Here is a 24,713-nt window from a genome sequence, read left to right as displayed (position 1 = left end):
CATGGCCCATAAACTCAGCCTTGACTTCAAGAACATGACATTGAATCTACAACACAACTTAATGGCTAAAATTTAAAATCGTAAATAAGAATCTGTCCTTCAAGCTTGATCCGCCACTCGCTAACATTATGACAGATTTTCAACCTCAGCTCCAGGTTTCTGCACTCCATATCTTTCAATTCTCATACTTAAAGATAAATCTACCTCTGGTTTGAAAATGCTGAAAGTGAGATATCCACAATACTCCAGGATAAAGTGTTACAAAAATTGAGAAGCATTTAAATGATGAAATTCGTGCTCACTTGGACGACTGACAGCTTCAGAAATTGTAACTGTCAGTTTAGACTCTGAAGCTGGAAAGTGTCTTGCCAGCAGCAATACTATTCAAGCTCCTTAAGAATTTTTTATTTTTCAATTTGATCATCTCATTCTTCTAAATTCAAGAAATATATGCTTCAATCATGCAATCTGTTATAACGACAATCCTTCATCGTAGAAATTAGACTAGATCACTCTCCTATAAAAAGTAAATTCTTTTGATTAGAGGACCAATGGTATGCAAATTAGACCATAAGACATAGGAGTGGAAGTAAGGCCATTCGGCCCATCGAGTCCACTCCACCATTCAATCATGGCTGATGGGCATTTCAACTCCACTTACCCACATTCTCCCCGTAGCCCTTAATTCCTCCAGAAAGGTTTCACTCTATTTGGTTTGTAATAAATGCTAACAGACCATTTGTTTTTCTAATTGGTTGCTGTACCTGCATATTAACTTTTAATTTAGATTAACAAAAGCAGGAACCCCATGTACAAGGGGTTAAAAAGGATCTTAAAGATTTCCATACATTTTCATAAAATGTGTAGTTTAGTAAATTTGAAATTTAAACATTCAGTAAATGGGATAGGTAAACATGTAGAACTAATTTTCTTTTTACTTTGAAACTCCTATCCTATTGCACTTCAGGTGCTGCTCATTTACCATCCCAGTTATTACTGACCAACAATGGATCCTAATTCCTGAATACCTCCCGTTTACTAGTCATCTTTGCATGATCCCTCGTGCCTTCATTTCTTGGATGTCACTTTGCCACTTCATTATTCTCTAACCCACTCCTTTAACTATGCTTTGCTCTCTCTCTGACTTTTGTGCATTTCAGTCCACAGCAACCATGAGTTAGCATATGTTCAAACACTCAGAGTCATAGAGTTGTACAGCATGGAGACACACTCTTCAGTCTAACTCGTCCATGGCGGCCAGATGATATTCTCCATTATTCTAGTCCCATTTGCAGGCATTTGGCCCGTGTTCCACTCAACCCTTCCTAATCATGCATCCATGCACCTTGTGATCTTATAAACTTCTATAAGGTCACCTCGCCACCTAAAATGCTCCAGGAAAAATATCCCCATCCTATTCAGCCTCTCCCTACAGCTCAAACCCTCCAACCCTGGCAGCAGCCTTCCAAATCTTTTCTGGACCCTTTCAAGTTTCACACCATCTTGCCTATAGAAGGGAGACCAAAATAGAACAACGGTTATTGTTTGAATGTTACATCCTTTTTACACAATGTAAGTATATATCTATCGCTAAAATCAAACCACTACACATGAATTTTGGCTTTCATTGCTGTCTCGTTGTTGAAGCAGGCCATTTGTGAGAATAGCAAGGATTCCTTTACATTCAAGAGATGATTCAAAGAAAGCAGAAGCCATCAGAAGTCCAAGTCGAATTAAGCTGATTGTTTCTGTATGAGTAGTGTGATATGTTGTACTGCACAGAACCCATGTACCATTTTTGGTATATGCTTTATTTGTGTTTGCAGTGGTTATTTCTGTTGGTAGTGCTCAAGATAGTCTTTGTCTTTCAATTTCCTGGCGTCTCATTCTATTTTTATGTCTAACCTTCTATCTGTTCATTTGGCATCGTTATCAGTTAGAGGTCCATTTACTATTTGGCCTAGACAAGCACATGCAGGAAATAGCACCAGTTGAAGAAATTTGAGCTCAGGAGTTGCAATTCAAGTGACGGCGGGAGTCACTGTGGTTCAGAAAGCTACGAGGATAGTATGTTTAGAGAAGTGATCATGTTGCCAGCTAGGAGATGCAGGCAGTGAGGAAATAAATGTCAAATGGTACTGGCTATCTTGCAGGTAGTGCAGCCATCCACAGAGGCTGTCTGCTCCTAATTATGAGGGTGATGGTTCATCAGAGAATGCTAATTAGTGAAAGGAAACATTCAGTCCATATCTGCCCTGTCATGTCATGTCCTGTAAGAATTGTTTAAGCTTCAACAAGATCACTTTTCATTCTTTAAAACTCTCCAGAAGACAGACTCTCTTCATAAGGCGAATACGTTGATGCAGAAATTTGTCTTTTGAATCTCGACTGACTTTGGTAGGTACAACCCATGTAATAGGAAAATTGAGTGAATGAATAAGTGACCGAAAAGTGGCTTAGGAGGAAGGGTTTTAGATTTATGGTGCAGGTAGAACCTGTACAAGATGACAAGTTATAGAGTAGCGGGACTGGGATTAGTAACCTTACAGGCATATTTGTTAGTGTTCTCAGATAGGTTCTCATTCTCCTCAAGCTAACTTGGATCCTATGAGGTCATTCAGATAGGAAAAACAACTGGTTATGGAAAGTGGGAAAGTTGTAAATTCATGTGGGAGATAGTAGAAACAAATCGCAACATCAAATAGAGAAAAAATATGAAAGCAGAATTTAAGGGCTATCTATCTGAATGCATGTAGCATAGACAAATTGTGAATTAATTGCACAAATAGGTAGAATTAAATGGTTATAATAATTGCCCTTCATCGCAGAGATGCGGCTGCATATGGACGAAGGCTGAGAACTGAATGTTCAAGATTTTTGATATTTGTCGTAAAGGTAAACAAAGGAAAAGAGGGTGTGGTAGTGCCAATAAGTGCTGGCATCAATACATTAATGAGGGTCTGTTAAGGTGAAGTTAAACATCATGGGCAGCCAGTAAGAGTTGTTTATGGGCCATCAAACAGTAGTGATAATTGTTGGGCATTGTATACAGCAGCAAATCAGAGATGTATCAGTTATAAGCGATTTTAATGCACATTTCTGCTGGATAAATGTAATATGCTACAATTCTGTGGAGGACAAGATCTTTAATTGTGTGCAAGACAGTTTCTTTCAAGCATTGTGTTGAGAAACTAACTGAGAAGCAGGCTATTTTACATAATTATGCATTAGGAAAAGGTTAATTATTTTTGTCGAAGACATTTTAAGCAAGAGTGACTGCAATTTGAATTAATTTTCCATAAAGTTTGCAAATGATGCTTAATCCAAAACTAGGATCTTCAATCCAAACAAATGAAACTGTTAACATGAAAGAGGCCAAGATGGCTATGGTAAACTGGGGAAAATATCTCCATGTACAGTGGTAGATTGGCAATGTTTAGTATTTAAAGACCTTTTACATGGCATAGAACAAATATACATTCATGCCCTTAAGGCACAAAAACCCAACAGGAGAAATGAGTCAACTGTAGAGGTTGATGATTAATTGTATTAAATCAAAGGAGAAGACTTATAAAGTTGTTAAACAGTAGTAGTACACTGAGAGATGAGAGCATTTTAGCATTCAGCAAAGTAAGAACAAAACTGATAAAGCATAGACTATCAATATGAACAAGTAGATTTTGGAATGGTTCCTGCAGATTGATAGTAGAAAAGGTAGCCCTGTTATTTAAGAAAGCACAGAAAATGAAAATGAAGAACGAGTCGTGACAACCTGATGTCAGTAGGAAAAATACTAGGATCTATTATAAAAAAAATTAATATATGTTCACTTAGAATGTAATGATCTGATTGGGCAGAATCAGCATGTATTCATGAAAGGGAAATTTTGAGACAAATTTATTGTTTAAGGATGTTACTAGTTGAATAGGTAATGAAGAACAAATAACATGGAGTATTTAAATTTTCAGAGGCTTTTGATAAGGTGCCAGATAAGAAGTTAGTAAACACAGTTCAAACACACTGCATGGCGGTGATCTGCTAACATGGATTGAGGATTAGTTGATGAAAAGCAAAGTAGGAATAACTGGGTTATTCTCAGGTTGGCATGCTGTGAATAGTGGGGTTATCAGTGCTTCAGTCCAGTGGTTGAAAATCTCGACAAGTGCTTTGGTTGTGGTTACCAAATGTAAGTTTGCTGATGATACAGAATCAGATGGAAATATATATTAGTGCGGAGGATATAAAGAAAATTCAAAAGCTTTGTCATCGGCATATCATGTCTGTCCCTCTACCTGCTGTACGGGACATTGATGAGGCCACTTTTGGAATGCTGCATTCAGTTCTGGTCTCCCTGCTATAGGAATGATGTTGTTAAACTTGAAAGGGTTCAGAAAAGATTTGCAAGGATGTTGTTGGCATTGGAGGGTTTGTACTATAGGGAGAGACTGAATAGGCTGGAGCATCAGAGGCAGAGAGGTGATCTTATAGAGGTTCATAAGATCATGAGGAGCATGGGTAGGGTGAATAGCCAAAGTATTTTCCCCAAGGTAGGGAAATCCAAAACTACAGGGCATACGTTTAAGGTAAAAGGGAAAAGTTTTAAAAGGGATCTATGGGACACTTTTTTATGCAGCGGGTGGTGCATGTATGGAATGAGCTGTCCGAGGAAGTGATGGAGACTGGTACAGTTATAACATTTAAAAGTCATCTGGATGGGTATATGAATAAGAACGATTTAGATGGATATGAGTCAAATGCTGGAAAATGTGACTAGATCAGTTTAGGCTATTTGGTCAGCATAGACAAATTGAACCAAAGGATCTGTTTCTGTGCTGTACATCTCTAAGTTTGTGAAATTACATGTCAATGCATAGAACAGTGATGACCTGCCCAAATCTTGTTCTGATAAATCATGATGTGGAGGAGCTGGTGTTGGGCTAGGATGGCTAAAGTTAAAACATCAAAGCACCAGGTTATAGTCCCAACTATAACCTGGTATTTTATGATTTTTAACTCTGATAACCCAAGCAAGTTTAGTACAACGGGTCTCTTGTAACTTTAGAAAAATGACCATTTTTTTTCTATTCTATTAATGTCTTCCTAAAAGCGTGTGAGATTTGAAAGTACCATTAAGCTACAATGCAGAAGCTAAGTGGCACATGTTTACATCTTATCACTAGCAACTTAAGATGGCCTCTCATCTGGGGGATGACGGGAAAGCTACCATTTCTCAGTCACCGAAGTCATTCATTTTTGCCTGTGACTGCTGTATCCATTGTTATTGAAGTCGAAAATCTTAATTCAGTATCCTTTACTTGGAACCACTCTTTGCAAATGGAAAAATATCGATAGCAGCGGTTTCTTGCTCCCAAAATAAAATTGGTAGATCGCTTCTAGTACTAGTTATTGGGCCATTGTTTTATTCTATTATAATGTATCATTATTAACTAGACCAAACTCCCTCAAAATATATTAGGAAGATAGTCTAGATGCCAATTTTTATTTTAGGGCAAATGTAAGGTGTGTTCCAGATGTAATTTGATTGGGGAAATTACCAAGCTTGAACCAAAACACACTTTATTCTTATATTATACTTAAAATACAAACAAATGAAAGATGAATTGGAATAATTTAACTCTACTGGAAAAGTTAATTGAATAATAGATTATCTAACCACTAAACAGCAACTGTACCAATACAGTAACATCCAATTAACACGCTCTTAGCAAAGGCAAAGTCAGTAAAATAGATTGTCTCTCGTGCAAGTCTCCAGTCCAGGAGAAAGGAACATCAGTAGAAGACTGTGTATATGTGAGAGAGAAAGAGAGAACTCAAGAATTCGTCTGTAGCAAGGAGAGATGTATAGCAGCTTCCAAAACCTGGCAGCTATTGAAAGTGAAACAAAATTCCTGTTCTGTGGGAGCTCAACTTCACCCCTTCATGCTGCCTCTATTGTTCTAACCATTTTTTAAACATACCCAAGACTTCACAAGCTATTTACTTTATTGGCTTGCAACAGACCGCTCGTTACCTTTGACTCAACCTCTCCATTTAAAGAACCAGGACAAAATACACCTCTCAAGCCATGGTATCATCATAGCATACAATCTTCATATGATTTTCAATATCTCCATGTAACTTAATTGTCAGAGTGACGATAATAAAGGTCAAGAAGTATTTCTTCTGGTAGTATATTCCCAGCATATTATTAGAATAAATCAAAGCTACAGGTGAGAATTAATCATGAATTAAATTGTACTTCCTAGAATCAAAAATTTAAGGCACAGAAAGAAGCAATGCAGTCAATCAAATCCATGCAGATGGAAAAGAGTATTCAAACCTAATCTCATCTATTGCTTCTCAAGGTGCTGTAACTTACAGGGTTGTGGACCAAATATATAAATTACTAAGTTATATATTAAATGTGATTTGGGTTTCTGCCCTTACCAACTTTCTAAAACCCTCTACGTAAAAGGAAATGCTCTTCAACTCACTGCTAATCTATTTCCAACTAATTTAAATGTATAGTTTGCACACGTGAATCCTATCAGAATCTCTTCAAATATTGTTTTGGAAACTAAAACTTTACTAATCAAGTCATGTTATCCTGTCTTGAAAGACTTGCAAAGGCATCATACATAAATCTGACAGCTGCTTTAAGTCATGCTTAACTGCACTAACGTTATTTTAATTTTTCTGATGGCAAGTGTATGTTATTCTTGCAGCTGATAATTATAGAACACTTGAACTCCATATCACCCAACGACCCACCTTGACTTAAAGGATACACCTATAATGTTTTGGAACAAATTCAGGTAGCCTTTTCTGATTGGACAAAGAGAACAAAGCAACAACTATTAGTTCTAGGAGTTTTTAAAAAATATATACTTCCAGCTTTGTTTTTGAGACTTTCCATGGTTTTCAAAGTTTTTACCTAACCTTTAGGTTCTATAGTTATGGAGTCATAGAAATGTACAGTACGGAAACAGACCCTTCAATCCAACTCATCCATGCTGACCAGATAACGCAACCTAATCCAGTCCCACTTGCCAGCACATGACCCATACCTTTCTAAACTCTTCTATTCATGCACCCATCCAGATGCCTTTTAAATGTTGCAATTTGTACCAGCCTCCACCATTTCCTCAGTTATTAGTCACTTGGCTACAACACATGTACAAATTTGAGCACATTAGTGGTCACAGAACTAAGTTTGGTGGTGCTTCATTTTTAAAATAAACATTTTCTGCTTCCAATGGATATGACTCCTTGTGAACAGTTGCACAGATACTGAATGCCCTGCCATGCCCATGTAATCATTTATTACGATTGTTCTGTCGACAGTGTTCTGATTGGCATTTCAAGAGGTACGCTGTCAAGTCTGATTGTGACTTCTTTTGATTCTTGTGACTACTTATATTTTTCTAGCAAGGTTCACTAATGGTTAGTGGAAATAGTGGATGATTCCTTTTTTTCTCCCCCTTACTTGGAGTAGTGATAAGTTCTCAATCCACACTTCTTTCTTTTTCATTGACATTGCATCTAATGGGGTGGGATGTACCTGACCCAACATGAGATTCACTATACTGATGCAGAAGCATAAACTGTGAGCATTCAATAAAAGAAACAAATCCACCTCAAATCTGCCTTATGTTGTTCCGAACAATCTCTATTTTAGCCCACTGAGATGATGGTAAAGACCTCTTGAAATAATCAGCTCCAGCCTGCCTTACTGGTTTTCCTGTGTATAGTAAATGTTCATGCATGAAGTGGAATATAAAGTTGAAACAAATTTTCCACCAAGTTCAGATCCAAGCAAAGAAGTGAGATTATTTGGAGGGTGTTGTCCTCCTAATGCAATTGAAAGGGCTCTCAGGACGAGACAACCAATTATAATCAAATTTAATATTGTCAGAACTTGAACAGCAGTTTTATAGGAACATTGTGTAGATTTTTCTGAGATACTTGGCTTGCTATTTCAGTGATCAGGTCAATGTAGCATGCTAGCCTAAGTTTATATTAATTTCTACTGTCAGGAGCCACATAATTAATCTGGATTTGGTTAATGTTCCAGCATCAGTACCTGCAGTTAACTATTTTGAAAAAAGCTGTTGGAGAGGGGCAACCGATCTGTAATTAATCATTCTTTGTAAAACTTTAACTTCTTTGTAATTTGACTAACTCTGTGGAACTGGTCACCTGCTTTCAAGCTTCACTTTGTGACTCTCAATCTTCCTTTCAACACATGCTCTTAGTTGGCACAAGCTGGACTAATACATAATTAGATGAAATATAATTAACTATATTCTGTGTAAACTGTGTTTCACTTTCGCACATTAGGTGTATGAAAGTCAGAGGCCTGTGATTACAGTTTGGTGCCTTGTTTAACATTGAACTTCTTTGTTGCATGGCACCATGTGAGGCTAATTTTGAAGAAATATATTCTGATCTCTTGCTTTGCTACTAAAGCTTTCCTGTTCTCCCAACACAGTTGGTGAATTCGTCAGTGATGCCCTCCTTGTCCCAGACAAATGCAAGTTTCTACATCGGGAGAAGATGGACACCTGTGAGAGCCATCTGTATTGGCACACTGTGGCAAAAGAGGTAGAGTCATTTTGCTGAAAGTATCTCCAGAAGCTAAGCAAATAGTTGTCTGAAAACTAGTGATTTTGAATTCCTTATTTTTTCATGAGCTAATTGTTTATGATATGGTTTTCTCATTTGAATTGAGTGTATTTGTGATGGATGTGATATTTTGGCAGAGCTGTCAGGCATTTTTTTCTGTTCTTTTGAAGAAAGAATCTTTCTCTTCTCCCTTAAATTATGTCATTGGTTTATCAACTACTTTTCATGCATAATTTATTTGTGGAGACTATAAGAGGATACCTTTATTTAGGGTTTCGGGTCCAGTGACCCCCTTCAGAAAATAGGTGTTTTGTAGAAGGGTCTTTGGACCCGAAACATTAAATCTGATTTCTCTCCACCGGTGCTGCCAGACCAGCTGTGTTTCCGGCAATTTGTGTTTTTGTTTGTTTTCAAAGAAGTGGTCCTGGGAGTCTTGAGCATTAGCTCTATACTGTATGAAGCTTCATGTGAAAGTTCAAACATGGGCAAATAGACATGTGGCTGATTGCATCCATAGCACCAAGTCCAAAGGGCACGCATGCCAGACAATGTGTGGCAAGTGACAAGGAAGCCAATGAGGGAAACACCTGCTTGAACCTATCCTTACCAAACTACCTTTACAGATATATCTAATTAAAACTGTATTTGTATGAGTGATAACCTCACAGGATTTGCTCAATTGTGTTGCGTGGGTCTACCACTATACTAAATGTAATGGAAACTCTTCCAGCTGAAGTGAATCTAAACTGGGTATTTGGAAGGTCCTGGGCCAACACCAGATGCAAAACTGTACTCAACAATAAACTAACAAACATGTGGCCCAGCATATGCCTCCATCTAAACTGGGATCAGCTCTAGTTCATCAAAGAATCTAGGAGATGATGCCAGAAGCAGCAGCAGATATATTAAAATCATGAACTAACCATGTGAAGCTGCAACACGGGATGAAAGGAAAAGGTCCCCTAGTCCTAGAGGAAAATGGGCTGCTTTTTTATTAGACAACTGATCGTGGTTAAACTGAGGTTCACCGCATCTCATGCAAGGGGAAGATTGAGAAGGTGGGACCTTCATGGTGACCTCAGCCAGTACAGAAATTGAACCTGCGCCAGTGACATTGGTTTATATCACAAACCAGCTGGCAACTAACTGACCTCCAGAATGACATGCATGCTAAACTATGGATTCAGAATGCTGTAGGTGCAGCTCAGTGATTCGATAATCAATGGGTCAGATCAAAGCTTTGAAGTCCTGTTTCGTCAATGTTTGAATGGTGGTGGGCAAGTAAACAGCTGACCAAAAGGAAATGTGTCATAAACATCCCCACCCTCAATGATGCCTGAGTCTTATGTGTCACTGCTAAAGACATGGCTGAAATGCAGGACCATTTATAAGATGCACTGCATGAATTTACCAAGACTTTCAAATCTACAACTGCCATTATCTAGAAGGACAAGGGCAACAGTTACATGTGAACACCATCATCAAATTGTGGAATTCTCTCCCTAAAAACACTGGGGATGTACCTCCACCAAATGGATTGCAGCAGCTCACTAAGTGACAAGCAGCTAGGGATGAGTAATATACGCAGGCCCATCTACATACCAGGAATAAATTTTCAAGGAAACTTCTTGAACCAGAAGTACAGTTTGGATGATCCTTCCAGGCTTGCTAATAAATCTCCAAGATCTCATATTTCAGACTTCAACTGATTTGATTCAGTTCATGTAATTGTTTAAAACAGCTGGAGGCAATGATACAGCAAATAGTTTGGGGCCTGACAGCATTCCAGCAGGAGTATGAAAGACCTCTGCATCAGGCAAACTGCTCAGTACATTAGCCCAACAATGTTTTATTTATTGACAGAAAGCAGGGAGATTCCAATGTAATCCAAAGATTACAGAATTCAGTTTCCTTCACCTGCAGTAATGGGATTTAAACCCATGTCCCAAAAATGTAGACTGGATGTCAATGTTATTCATCAAGATTTTTACCTGTCTAACCCTAAAAAGCAGATATGATGAGACTTATGCCAACTCATGACCTGATGTGGGTGAGCATGTCTTCGCTTCACCACTCAGTAGAACTGGATGGGGTCAGAGGAAGTAAGAGTATCAAGCACCAAGTTTTCTCGTTCTTTGTACGTTAAATCAGTCCTTCAAGATCTTGAATTGCATCTATCGAAATTTAGCCTTGGACATACAACATTGACTTCTTATAGGCCCATATTCTGGTTTAGTGGTACAGAAGAAAAACAAAGTGCTAGTGAAATTTTCATGTCTCGCAGCAGCAACACAACTCCACATCCAAAGTATTTTGCTTTTATCATGTAATACATAGCTGTTGTGTGTGAACAAAATTGACGGTTATGTTCTCTTATCCCTTCTCCACATCCCTCCCCACAAAAGCTGCCTGCAACTATTAATACGTGGCAAAACAATTAGGGCTTTATTTTTTTGTTTGATTATCAGAGCACATTCAGGCCAAATACAAAGATATTTGAGTAAACTATGTTAATATTCAGGAAGTATCTTGATTAAATTTTGTTTTAATACAAGTTAAGACTGAACAAATGGACCTAATTAAGTTTTTCTGTTCACCTAGTCGCTTCTCCAATCTCTCAAAGGTTCTAATAAATGATCAAGTTTAATTTGTATGACAAAAATAGAAGTTCTGAGTATTTCTAGCATTTTCTATTTTTGTCTCAGATTTCAAGCACTCACAGTAATTTGAATTTATTTATAACATTTCCTGGTGGGAGGGAAAGCTAAAGGGAATCAAGATAATGAAGAAAACTTGGGATATATGCTTCAAATCTTCCCAGTAATGCAAATTTTAGCTTGCATTGTTACCTGGCATGTAGTTACCCAGTAATTTGGCTTGTCACTTAGGGTTTTCAGTTGCTGAAATTATTCCCTTTAATATTTTATCAATGCAAGTGATTGATCATCATGTTTCTTTTACTCCAGCATTTTCACTGATTGGTAGTCCGTCCAATGCATTATGAGCTTTGGTAATCTTTGTTTCAGATTAAATTTTCTTTATTGTTCCACTCCATCCATCTTATTAATCTTCTCTTAACTCGCCCTCTGCCCTTACAAATGTGCTTCTTTATTTTCCCATGATTCACTTAAACACTTGTGCATTAAAAACTTCTTTGCATGGTGTGTATGTGCAAACAGAAACATTCCTTTCTTGCTTGTTTTTGGGAACATGCTGGCAAAGGCGTTCTACCAAAGCCCACTCATAAATCATGCATGCACGCAGGAAAATGAAATGAAAATCTGGTACTTTCTTTTGTGGCGTCAATTAAAGTCATTTAAAGCTTAACTAGAGAAAATGTCTAATGTAAGGGAAAAAAATCTTAATTGAAATAAGAACTATGTGAGAGTCTTTTTTTTTTACACTTCTTCAGACCTGTGGTGATAAGATAATGAACCTGCATGACTTTGGGATGCTGCTGCCTTGCGGTATCGATGAGTTTCGTGGGGTGGAATTTGTTTGCTGCCCCATTCCAGAAGAAAACGATAAGATTGATGACTCCGACATGGATGAAGAAGACTCTGATGTGTGGTGGGGAGGTGATGATGCTGACTATGCAGATGGCAGGTGAGGATTATCTTCCTGCATTTTAATTTTCTAAGCAACCTTTGTTCAAGGATAACAAAATTAAACTTACGTGAGGCAAATATTAAGGACATCAAATGATAAATGAAGTTTGTGCACTTTAAGTTACATTTCTATCATTGAACAAATTTGGCCAGTGTGAATCAAGAATATGCAAACACTTGGTCTTTTTGTGAAAATGTTTACTGGAAAAATTATTTTAAAGTTATATTTTGGAAGGTCCAGATGTCTAGAATCATATGGCAATACTATGGTAATGTCTAAATGGACACATTTTAAAAAATATTAATTTATCCATTTCCAAGGAAGCAATGACTTAGTGGTATTAGTGCTAGACTATTAATCCAGCGACACTGGTAGTGATCTGGGGAGCCAGGTTCAAATCACATGGTAAATGGTAGAATTTGGATTCAATTTTTTTTAAATCCAAAATTAATCTAATGATGACCATGAAACTGGTGTTGATTGTTGGTAAAACCTATCTGATTCATTGATGTTCTTAAGGGAAAGAAATCTGCCATCTTTCCCTGGTCCGGTCTGCCTTTGATTCCAGACCACAACCATGTGATTGACTCCTAACAACACTCCGGTCATTTGGGGATCGCAATAAATGCTGACCTAGCCAATGATGCCCACATTTGTGAACAAATAATTTTTAAAATTAAGATTTTCTTAAATAAACATAATTGCCGTTAATGACTATCGATAAATGCTTTAAGATGTCACTTCAACTTTAATGTATGGCATCTGATCCATTTGGGTTACATTTTTATCTGTAAGCTGTGGATGATTTCTAAGTTCCACATGTTCAGCAGAGATTCGACTGTTTTTAAACTGAACATTTCTTTCTGAAATTCCTCAAGTGTTAATACCAAACATTTGTTAACAAAAGCATTGGAAACTGACTGTTCCACAGTACTTACAAATTTCCCCGTATTTCAGTTTTGTCTCTGATAAATACAGAGACATTCTTTGCTGGAGCACTCTGGAAAAATATATCACTCTTGTGTTTAGAAACACAGGCATCAAAGTGTGCAAATCACAAATCGCTTTCCCTGAGTAGCTATCCAGGAAAGACTAGAGAGATTAAAACTTACTTTTAACACTTGAGTAACTATAAAATTGAGCACCCCAATTCACTATTGACCTCCCACTGACCATTACCCAGTCATCTGCCACTTTAGCCCCTCACTCACCTACCTGTCATCCTACCCTTCACTTCCCATTGCCTCATCGCCTGTTGCCCTCTCACCCACCACACCCCTCCTGCCTGTTGTCCACCTAGCCCCTCTTGCCTGCTGTCCTGCCCACCCCTCTCGCCCGCCGCTCTCCCCTCTTATTCAACCAGTTACCTTACACACTTAAACTCTCTTGGGTGGCTTGTGAAAGTAGCTTTGGAACCTTTAAACTCAGTTTTAACAGTGTAGCTTTGTAAGGAAAGTGTGTCTTGGTCTTAAGCTAATGTCCTCTTGTGCTGGAAGGCACTCCAATCAGGTAAGCTACATGTTGGTCACGCGGCCTGATTCCGAGGTCCAGGTGAGAAATGCAGAACTCTCAAGAAAAAGAGCGGAATGACAATCTGATACTGGTAACCACTCCTCAGAACATTTTGCTCAAGATTTCTTATCCATTGACAATTAGCTCATTGTACATGTCTGGGATAAGTAGAATCAGAGTTGGGTGTGATGATTTTCCTTTCAGGTTGAACATCCAAACTCTCCATATCAAGGTTCACATGTAAGTGGTTACTTGTGTGAGTTACTTAACCCAGCAAGAAAGGGGTATGAATTGGTCAAAAGGCAAATCACAAAATGTTCTGAAAGCTTGTATTTTATTATCCAATTTAAAATAACAGTAGTACTTTATGTAACCTAGTTTGTGCTCTGCTTAAATTGGACGTGACCTGTCTTTGTCTTCACTGGGGTGGGGAAGTCCAGAACCAGAGGATATAGTTTTAGGGTGAGAGGGGAAAGATATAAAAGAGACCTAAGTGGCAACTTTTTTCATGTAGAGGGTGGTGCGTGTATGGAATGGGCTGCCAGAGGAAGTAGTGGAGGCTGGTACATTTGCAGCATTTAAAAGGCATCTGGATAGGTATATGAGGGATATGGACTAAGTGCTGGCAAATGGGACTAGATTAGGTTGGGATATCTGGTCGGTATGGATGCCTTGGACCGAAGGGTCTGTTTTCATGCTGTGCATCTCTGACTCGATGACTCTAAGTGGTTATGGTGACCAGAAAAAATTAAAATTGCCATTGAGTACCAGTGGCATTAAAAATTAAACTCCTTTTGGAATTAATACAATATATTATGAATTTTTACATTTGTGTGAGCATGCTGTTTGTGGCAAAAGGTTTTGAAATAATGAGCCTTTGTAAGATCATTGCACTTTAATTATATTGGAGGCTAATTGAATTTTCATTGTTCAACTTGTCACTTTATTTAAAGTTCCTTTCGGCTTGTGTTGTTTCATTTAAAAATCACACAACTTTTTAACTTTGTCTACCCCAGCCCAATACCGGCACCTCCACATCATTGTTTTATCTAGTCAGTCCTTTGTATTTAAGCATTAGACTTGAAAGAATTTCAGACAGTTTAGCTTATTTAATTGTGGCTCAATTTTCACATATCACAATGAAATGGTGTGGGTTCAAGTCTCACTCCAGAGGCTTGAACCCACACACAAAATCCATACACAAAATCTAGACCTCCAGTCTGGTGCTGCACTTTTGATAGTGCCATCTTCAAATGGGACGTTGAATTTTAGGCCCCACACACTCTCTCACATAGGGGTAAAGGAGCCTCTGGTATTGTTTTGGAGAAAAAAAGGAGAGTACTTGTGTTTTAATAAATATTTATCCTTCAACCATTACCTAAAAAAGATCATCTACTTATTATCAATTGGGGGTTCTTGTGTGGAACCTGGTGTTCTCTTTCCTACATGGCAACAGTGGCTGAACTTCAAACGTACCATGTTGGCTGTAAACTACTATATGAATGCAAGTACTTCCTCCTTGTGGTTTTACATATGTTTGTTTCAAAAGGAAATTACATTCTGCAACAAGCATTCAGCAAAAGCAAAATACTGCAGATGGTGGAAATCTGAACTAAAAGCAGCAAATGCTGGATATACTGAGAACTCTGGCAACACTTGTGAAGAGTTAAACAGTTAATATTTCAGAAGAAGAATCATTCAACTCAATGAGATTCAAATTCATTTCAAAAAAATGCTGAATTGTTTGGAATGCTATGAATTTTAAACCATTGACATCACTCGTGAATAGGTGAATTAATAGATTTTACTCTAATGTATTCATAAGAAATAGGATAAGTTTGCATCAAGTCAGTGGTATCTTAAATTATTGCAGCAAATATTCTTTAAGTATTGATTCTTAAAGTAAGCCTTCATATTTTTCATGCAAGTGACTCAAGTTCATGAACAAATGTTGACTCGTTATTGAGCCACACACCTGTCATAGCCAAACCCAGTTGAATTATCATCTGATGCAGACACTCTGCAGTTACTGTTAATATTCCCCACCCCACCCCCAACCTCTCTCTTACCCTAAGGTGCTGAGGCCAGTTAGGACGCTGCTATTCCTGCCCTGTAACTTCCTGCTTTGTATGACTCACGTAATTGATCTTTAAAATGAGTGAAAAGCTAATGAAATAGCAGTTGTTTATTGTCTTACAAATTTCCGAATTAGGTTTCAGTAGCGCCTGAAGGGATTTACTGTTGAGCAGTTCCAACCATCTGTCATTGTTTGCAAATTATCACAGAATGAGAGCTTCATCTTGAATATTACCTTTGTGCTGACTTCAAATCTAGTGTTCAGATTGTAAAATTTTCAGTAACTGTAAAATTTTCAGTAACAATAAAATTAACTAAATGATATGATGTTCCTCTATCAGTATTGATGAAGTTAATTAAAGTACATATTCAGTACTTCGTCGTTGTTGATTCTCATATCACATCCCAGATCCTAGCTGTAAGAATAATAGGCTAGTTATGGCAGGGGATTTTAACTTTCCAAACATAGACTGGGACTGCCATAGTATTAAGGGTTTAGACGGAGAGAAATTTGTTAAGTGTGTACAAGAAAATTTTCCGATTCGAGATGTGGATGTACCGAGTAGAGAAGGTGCAAAACTGGACCTACTGTTGGGAAATAAGGCAGGGAAGGTGACTGAGGTGTCTGTGGGGGAGCGCTTTGGGGCCAGCGACCATAATTCTATTAGATTTAAAGTCGTGATGGAAAAGGATAGACCAAATCTAAAAGTTGAAGTTCTAAATTGGAGAAAGGCCAATTTTAACGGTATTAGGCAAGAACTTTCAAAAGTTGATTGGGGGCAGATGTTTGCAGGTAAAGGGATGGCTGGAAAATGGGGAAAGCCTTCAGAAATGAGATAATGAGAATCCAGAGAAAGTATATTCCTGTTAGGGTAAAAGGAAAGGTGGTAGGTAGAGGGAATGCTAGATGACTAAAGAAATTGAAGGTTTGGTTAAGAAAAAGAAGGAAGCATATGTCAGGTATAGACAGGATAGATCAAGTGAATCCTTAGAAGAGTATAAATGCAGTAGGAGTATACTTAAGAGGGAAATGAGGGCAAAAAGGGACATTAAATAGCTTTGGCAAATAGAATTAAGGAGAATCCAAAGAATTTTTACAGATTCATTAAGGACAAAAGGGTAACTAGGGAGAGAATAGGACCCCTCAAAGATCAGCAAGGCGGACTTTGTGTGGAGCCGCAGAAAATGGGGGAGATACTAAACGAGTATTTTGCATCAGTATTTACTGTGGAAAAGGACATGGAAGATATAGACCGCAGGGAAATAGATGATGACATCTTGAAAAATATCCATATTACAGAGGAGGTAGTGCTGGACGTCTTGAAACGCATAAAGGTGGATAAATCCCCAGGACCTGATCAGGTGTACCCTAGAACTCTGTGGGAAGCTAGAGAAGTGATTGCTGGACCTCTTACTGAGATATTTGTATCATCGTTAGTCACAGGTGAGGTGCTGGAAGACTGGAGGTTGGCTAACGTGGTGCCACTGTTCAAGAAGGGTGGTAAGGACAAGTCTGGGAACGAGAGCCCAGTAGGCCTGATGTCAGTGGTGGGCAAGTTGTTGGAGGGAATCCTGAGGGACAGGATGTACATGTATTTGGAAAGGCAAGGACTGATTAGGGATAGTCAACATGGCTTTGTGCATGGGAAATCATGTCTCACAAACTTAATTGAGTTTTTTTTTAAGAAATAACAAAGAGCATTGATGAGGACAGCGGTAGATGTGATCTATATGGACCTCAGTAAGGCGTTCGACAACGTTCCCCATGGGAGACTTGTTAACAAGGTTAGATCTCTCGGAATACATGGAGAAGTAGCCACTTAGATACAGAACTGGCTCATAGGTAGAAGATGGAGGGTGGTTTTTCAGACAGTGATCAGTGCTGGGTCCACTACTTTTCATCATTTATAGAAAAGATTTGGATGTGAGCTTAAGAGGTATAGTTAGAAATGTGTTGCTGGAAAAGCGCAGCAGATCAGGAAGCATCCAGGGAACAGGAGAATCGACGTTTCGAGCATAAGCCCTTCTTCAGGAATGGGGAAAGTTTGTCCAGCAGGCTAAGATAAAAGGTAGGGAGGAGGGACTTGGGAGAGGGGCGTCGGAAATGTGATAGGTGGAAAGAGGTCAAGGTGAGAGTGATAGGTCAGACTGGGGTGGGGGCGGAGAGGTCGGGAAGAAGATCTCCGGTTAGGAAGGCGGTGCTGAATTTGATGGATTTGACTGAGACAGGGTGGGGGGAGGGGAAATGAGGAAACTGGTGAACTCGGATTTCACCAGTTTCCTCATTTCCCCTCCCCCCACCCTGTCTCAGTCAAATCCATCAAATTCAGCACCGCCTTCCTAACCTGAGATCTTCTTCCCGACCTCTCCGCCCCCACCCCAGTCTGACCTATCACTCTCACTTTGACCTCTTTCCACCTATCACATTTCCGACGCCCCTCTCCCAAGTCCCTCCTCCCTACCTTTTATCTTAGCCTGCTGGACAAACTTTCCCCATTCCTGAAGAAGGGCTTATGCCCGAAACGTCGATTCTCCTGTTCCCTGGATGCTGCCTGACCTGCTGCGCTTTTCCAGCAACACATTTCCAGCTCTGATCTCCAGCATCTGCAGACCTCACTTTCTCCTCCTAAGAGGTATAGTTAGTAAGTTTGCAGATGACACCAATTAGAGATGTAGTGGACAGCGAAGAAGATTATCTCAGATTACAACAGGATCTTGATCAGATGGGCCAATGGGCTGAGAAATGGCAGATGGAGTTTAATTCAGATAAATGTGAGGTGCTGCATTTTGGGAAAGCAAATCTTAGCAGGACTTATACACTTAATGGTAAGGTCCCAGGGAGTGTTGCTGAACAAAGAACTTGGAGTGCAGGTTCATAGCTCCTTAAAAGTGGAGTCACAGGTAGCTAGGATAGTGAAGAAGACGTTTGGTATGCTTTCCTTTATTGGTCAGTGTATTGGTATAGGAGGTCATGTTGCGGCTGTACAGGACATTGGTTAGACCACTGTTGGAATATTGCCCGCAATTTTGGTGTCTTTCCTGTCAGAAAGATGTTGTGACACTTGAAAGGGTTCAGAAAAGATTTACAAGGATGTTGCCAGGCTTGGAGTGTTTGAGCTATAGGGAGAGGCTAAACAGGCTGGGGCTGTTTTCCCTGGAGCGTCAGAGGCTGAGCGGTGACCTTATAGAGGTTTACAAAATTATGAGGGGCATGGATAGGGTAAATAGGCAATGTCTTTTCCCTGGGGTCGGGGAGTCTAGGACTAGAGGGCGTAGGTTTAGGGTGAGAGGGGAAAGATATAAAAGAACCTAAGGGGCAACGTTTTCACGCAGAGTGTGGTACGTGTATGGAATGAGCTGCCAAAGGAAGTGGTGGAGGCTCGTACAACTGCAACATTTAAAAGGCATTTGGATGGGTATATGAATAGGAAGGGTTTAGAAGGATATGGGTTAAGTGCTGGCAAGTGGGACTAGATTGGGTTGGGATATCTGGTCGGCATAGATGGGTTGAACCGAAGGGCCTGTTTCTGTGCTGTACATCTCTATGACACTGTCACCAGTTAAGCTCAATCTTTTCCATGCATAGCAATTCACAAAGATGTTTTCCAACAAAGATTATTGGATAGCAAGAACGAATGGGAACTTGCACTGATTGCCTTTTTGTGTTTCCTAAATCTAAGCCTATAACTTAGTCTTACCAAAACTGAGACTGATTCCTAATCAGTAAGGGTATCAGACAGGCAAGTGGAGTTGAGGATTTTCAAATCAGCTTTAATCTCATTGAATTGCTGAGCAGATTTGATGGGTTGAATGGCTTACTTCCACTCCTACATCTTACACCTGCATCTTGCCTGAGTGCAGTAACCAATTATAACAGATAAAGTCACAATCTTGCAATATTCCAAGCCCATCACTTCAACAGTACTTCATTGGATTTGTTGTTATTGTTAGAATGTAGAAAACAGACATTCCAGATCAAATTAACTCAAACATCGAATATGTGTTTTTCATGTCTCCAAACTCTGTCTTTTAAAATCTGAGCACTGGTTACTAACCCTTTTAACTAATGGCCGATTTTTTTTAGTGAAATTTGCTGAAGGATAAATATTGTCCAGAAAACTGAAGTGAACCCCCTTGCTGACTTTCAAAACTGTGCAGTGAGTTTTTTTTTCATAGGATGCAGCCATCACTGGCAACACCTGCACTTTAATATCTGGTTGTAATTGTCCTTGTGATATTATAGAACATAGAAGAATACAGCGCAGTACAGGCCCTTTGGCCCTCGATGTTGCGCCGATCCAAGCCGACCTAACCTATACTAACCCACTATCCTCCATATACCTATCCAATGCCCGCTTAAATGCCCATAAAGACGGAGAGTCCACCACTGCTACTGGCAGGGCATTCCATGAACTCACGACTCGCTGAGTGAAGAACCTACCCCTAACTTCAGTCCTATATCTACCCCCCCTTAATTTAAAGCTATGCCCCCTTGTAATACCCGACTCCATACGCGGGAAAAGGTTCACACTGTCAACCCTATCTAACCCCCTAATCATCTTGTACACCTCAATCAAGTCACCCCTAAACCTTCTTTTCTCTAATGAAAACAGCCCCAAGTGTCTCAGTCTTTCCTCATACGATCTTCCTTCCATACCAGGCAACATCCTCGTAAACCTCCTCTGCACCCGTTCCAGTGCCTCCACATCCTTCCTATAGTATGGCGACCAAAACTGCACACAGTATTCCAGCTGCGGCCGCACCAGAGTCTGAAACAACTGCATCATGACCTCAGGACTCCGGAACTCAATTCCTCTACCAATAAAAGCCAGTACGCCATATGCCTTCCTCACCGCACTATTTACCTGGGTGGCAACTTTCAGAGATCTGTGTACATGGACACCAAGATCCCTCTGCTCATCCACACTGCCAAGTATCCGACCATTAGCCCAGTACCCCATCTTTTTGTTATTCTTCCCAAAGTGAATCACCTCACACTTAGCTACATTGAATTCCATTTGCCACCTTTCTGCCCAGCTATGCAGCTTCTCTATATCCTGCTGTAACCTGCCACATCCTTCCTCACTGTCAACAACTCCTCCGACTTTCGTATCATCCGCAAACTTGCTCACCCAACCTTCTAACCCCTCTTCCAGGTCATTTATAAAAATGACAAATAGCAATGGTCCCAAAACAGATCCTTGCGGAACACTGCTAGTGACGGCACTCCATGAAGAAACTTTCCATCAACTACTACTCTGTCTTCTTCCATCCAGCCAATTCCTAATCCAAACCTCCAACTCACCCTCAATGCCATATCTCCGTATTTTCTGCAGTAGCCTACCATGGGGAACCTTATCAAACGCCTTACTAAAATCCATATATACCATATCTACCGCTTTCCCCTCATCAACCTCCTTCGTCACCTTTTCAAAGAATTCAATAAGGTTTGTGAGGCACGACCTGCCCTTCACAAAACCATGCTGACTGTCCTTGATCACATTATTCCTATCCAGATGTGCATAAATCCTATCCCTTACAATTCTCTCTAAGACTTTGCCCACAACAGAAGTGAGACTCACCGGCCTATAGTTACTAGGGTTATCCCTACTCCCCTTTTTGAACAAGGGAACCACATTTGCTATCCTCCAGTCTTCTGGCACTACTCCTGTAGACAAAGAGGACATAAAAATCAAGGCCAATGGCTCTGCAATCTCCTCCCTTGCTTCCCAGAGAATCCTAGGATAAATGCCATCAGGCCCAGGGGACTTATCTATTTTCACCTTTTCCAGGATTTCCAACACCTCTTCTCTACATACCTCAAAGCCATCCATTCTACTTATTTGTGACTCAGTATTCACATCGACGACAATGCCCTGTTCCTGAGTAAATACTGAAGAAAAGTATTCATTCAGTGTCTCCCCAATCTCTTCCGCCTCCACACGCAACTTCCCACTACTATCCTTGACTGGACCTATTCCTACCCTAGTCATTCTTTTATTCCTAACATACCTATAGAAAGCCTTAGGGTTTTCCCTAATCCTACCGACTAAGGACCTTTCATGTCCCCTCCTTGCTGCTCTTAGCTCTCTCTTCAGATCCTTCCTGGCTACCCTATAACTCTCAATCGCCCCAATTGAAGCTTCACGTCTCATCTTGAGATAGGCCGCCCTCTTCCATTTAACAAGGGATTCCAATTCCTTATTAAACCACGGCTCCCTCGCACGACCCTTTCCTCCCTGCCTGACAGGTACATAATTATCAAGGACACTCAATAGTTGCTCCTTGAACAAGCTCCACATATCATTTACACTCTTGCCTTGGAGTCTACTTTTCCAAGCCACACATCCTAAGTCATGCCTCACCGCATCGTAATTTCCCTGACCCCAGCTATAACTCTTGCCCTGTAGTACACACTTATCCCTCTCCATCACGAGAGTAAAAATCACCGAATTATGGTCACTATCCCCAAAGTGCTCACCTACCTCTAATTCTAACACCTGGCCTGGTTCGTTACCCAGAACCAAATCCAGTATGGCCTCACCTCTTGTTGGCCTGTCTACATATTGTGTCAGGAAACTCTCCTGCACACATTGAACAAACACTGACCCATCTAACGAACTTGAGCTATAGCTTTCCCAATCAATATCAGGAAAGTTAAAGTCCCCCATAATAACCACCCTATTACTGTCACTCATCTCCTGAATCACCTTCCCTATCCTTTCTTCAATGATTCTAGGACTATTAGGAGGCCTGTAAAAGACTCCTAACGGGGTGACCTCACCTTTCCTATTCCTAACCTCAGCCCAAACTACCTCAGATGGCAAGTCCTCATCCATCGTCCTTTCCACCACTGTAATACTATCTTTGACAAGCAATGCCACACCTCCCCCTCTTTTACCCCCTTTTATTAGTGGTGGGCTGCTGCTTTGAACCACTGCTGTTAGAAAAGGAATTTCAGCATTTAAATTATGACATTGAAGATATTGCAATATATTTCCCAATGAAAGTGGTTTATGATTTGGAAAGAATCCTTTATTGATGCTCCCAAGCTCTTATTGCCCTTGTCTTCCTACTGGTCGAGGTCAAGAAGTTAGACCAGTGGACCATATTAGGCATAACTTCTTAATTAATGGAAAGAACTTTACCATTGCTCTTTCATACTAGGAGTTTATTATCTCACAACATGTGTAAAAATGTTAATTGGTGCTGCAGTAGAGTAAAGAACAAGCTTCAGACAAATAATAGGATGGCAACGTGTACAGTCCAGGCCCATGGAAACTGACCTTGTAAATGTTTGGCACTTGTAATGCATTATGTTCCAAAATATGTTTGCTCTGAGCACTCATTAGGTACACAAAGATTAACAGGATAATATGTACTATTTGTCATAAATACTTATACCCAGCAAAAGAAATGGGAGTTAACTTTAGCCTCGCTCGAGCACTGCAGTTGGCTTAAGAAATTTTAGTGTAGAGATGTGGTGTGTTGAAGTGGCAGGCAACTAGAAGCTTGAGGTTATTTTTATGGTCAGAGCATAGATGTCCTGCAAAGCGTTTGTCTAGTCTGAGCTACACATCATGAATCCATGCTAACTCCCTAATTAACTGAAATCTTTCAAGGTGATCAGTTACCTTATCCTTGATTGTAGACTCCCAACAATTTCCCCACCACAGAAGTTAGGTGAAGTGCTCTGTAATTCCCTGTTTTCCCTCTGTCACCCTTAAAGAGTGGAGTGACGTGAGCAAATTTCCAATTCAGAGGTACAACTCCTGAATTCAAGGAACTCTGAAAGATTACGATTGGAATATCAGCATTTAACAACTGTAAATGGAAACTATTAGGTCCTGAGGATTTGTCACTCCTCAGTTTCCCATTACAGTATTGATGATTTAGTTTAGCAAAGTTTATTTCAGCCTTGTCTTTGATCCTCTGATAATTTCTTTGGGACTTCTGGCAAGCTATTCTACCTTTCTTTTTTTGTGAATATTGAAGTAAAATAAATCATTCAGCATATCTATCATTTCCCCATGGTCATTGACCTTTTTTATAGCTATAAAAATCTCCTCTTATTTTTTAGAGGATTTATAAAATTCATTAAACTGCATTAGTATGTAAGGTAATTCTATATTTTGAATGGGATCAAGATGGCTCTATCACAAGTTTTTTAATTAATGATTTATCATTTAACCAGATTACAAACTCTACTACTTACTCTGTGCACCTTGGGACAAACATTTGAACTTCATAAAAGGCAATAACATGGGAATGTCATTAAAGTAGAGTATGTAATGACTTCTTCACATTTTGACATGTCTGGATATTTTAAAATTGCACACTAAGATAAGCAAGGACTTCACCTTTTGACTTGGGACTTAGTAACAGAGAGGAATAAGTAAAAGAATGCAATCCATACAGATCACCTCATTTAAATCTATGTAACGATATTAATAGAATTTTCCTTTTGATGCCTTTTGAAATACTTTGCTGAACTGACAGCTTAAACATGAGAAATAAGAGCATCAATAAGAGCCTCTCAAGCCTGCACCACCATTTAGCAAGATCACAGTTGATCTACCCCTGGACTCCATTCCTCTTCTCCTCTTCCATGCCAGTTCCTCAGAACCCTTAACTGCTCAATATTTCAAAATTCTAGCTACCTTTCCTTTAAATACTTCCATTATCTAGTCTCCATAGAATTGTAGAACAGAAAATTCGAGGCATTGACTACCTTTTTGGAAAAGCAAAGAAGAACACAGAACAATGCAACACAGGAAGAGATCCTTTTGCCCTCCAAGCCTGCTCCAACACGTTTTACCCTTCCACAGTAAAACTGTCTTCACTTAGAGGATTCATATCCCTCTATTCCATTCCTATTCATGTATTTATCG

At 39.5% G+C, this 24,713-nt stretch overlaps 1 protein-coding gene across 4 annotated transcripts in view; it reads left to right on the top strand.

Moving 5' to 3' along the window:
* appa (amyloid beta precursor protein a) overlaps positions 1-24,713 on the top strand; it is a 183,801-nt gene that overhangs the window by 96,639 nt on the left and 62,449 nt on the right. For all 4 annotated transcript variants that reach the window (XM_043701400.2, XM_043701399.2, XM_043701398.2 and 1 more), the window contains exons 4-5: positions 8,492-8,604; positions 12,038-12,231. In XM_043701400.2, the coding sequence (XP_043557335.1) occupies positions 8,492-8,604; positions 12,038-12,231 (307 nt within the window). The remainder of the gene's footprint in view (positions 1-8,491; positions 8,605-12,037; positions 12,232-24,713) is intronic.

The sequence above is a fragment of the Chiloscyllium plagiosum genome, unplaced genomic scaffold (assembly GCF_037043375.1).
Source record: "Chiloscyllium plagiosum isolate Xiang-an unplaced genomic scaffold, Cpla_swu_hap1 HiC_scaffold_12, whole genome shotgun sequence".
Lineage (NCBI taxonomy): Eukaryota > Metazoa > Chordata > Chondrichthyes > Orectolobiformes > Hemiscylliidae > Chiloscyllium > Chiloscyllium plagiosum.
This window is presented reverse-complemented; position numbering and strand designations above follow the sequence as displayed.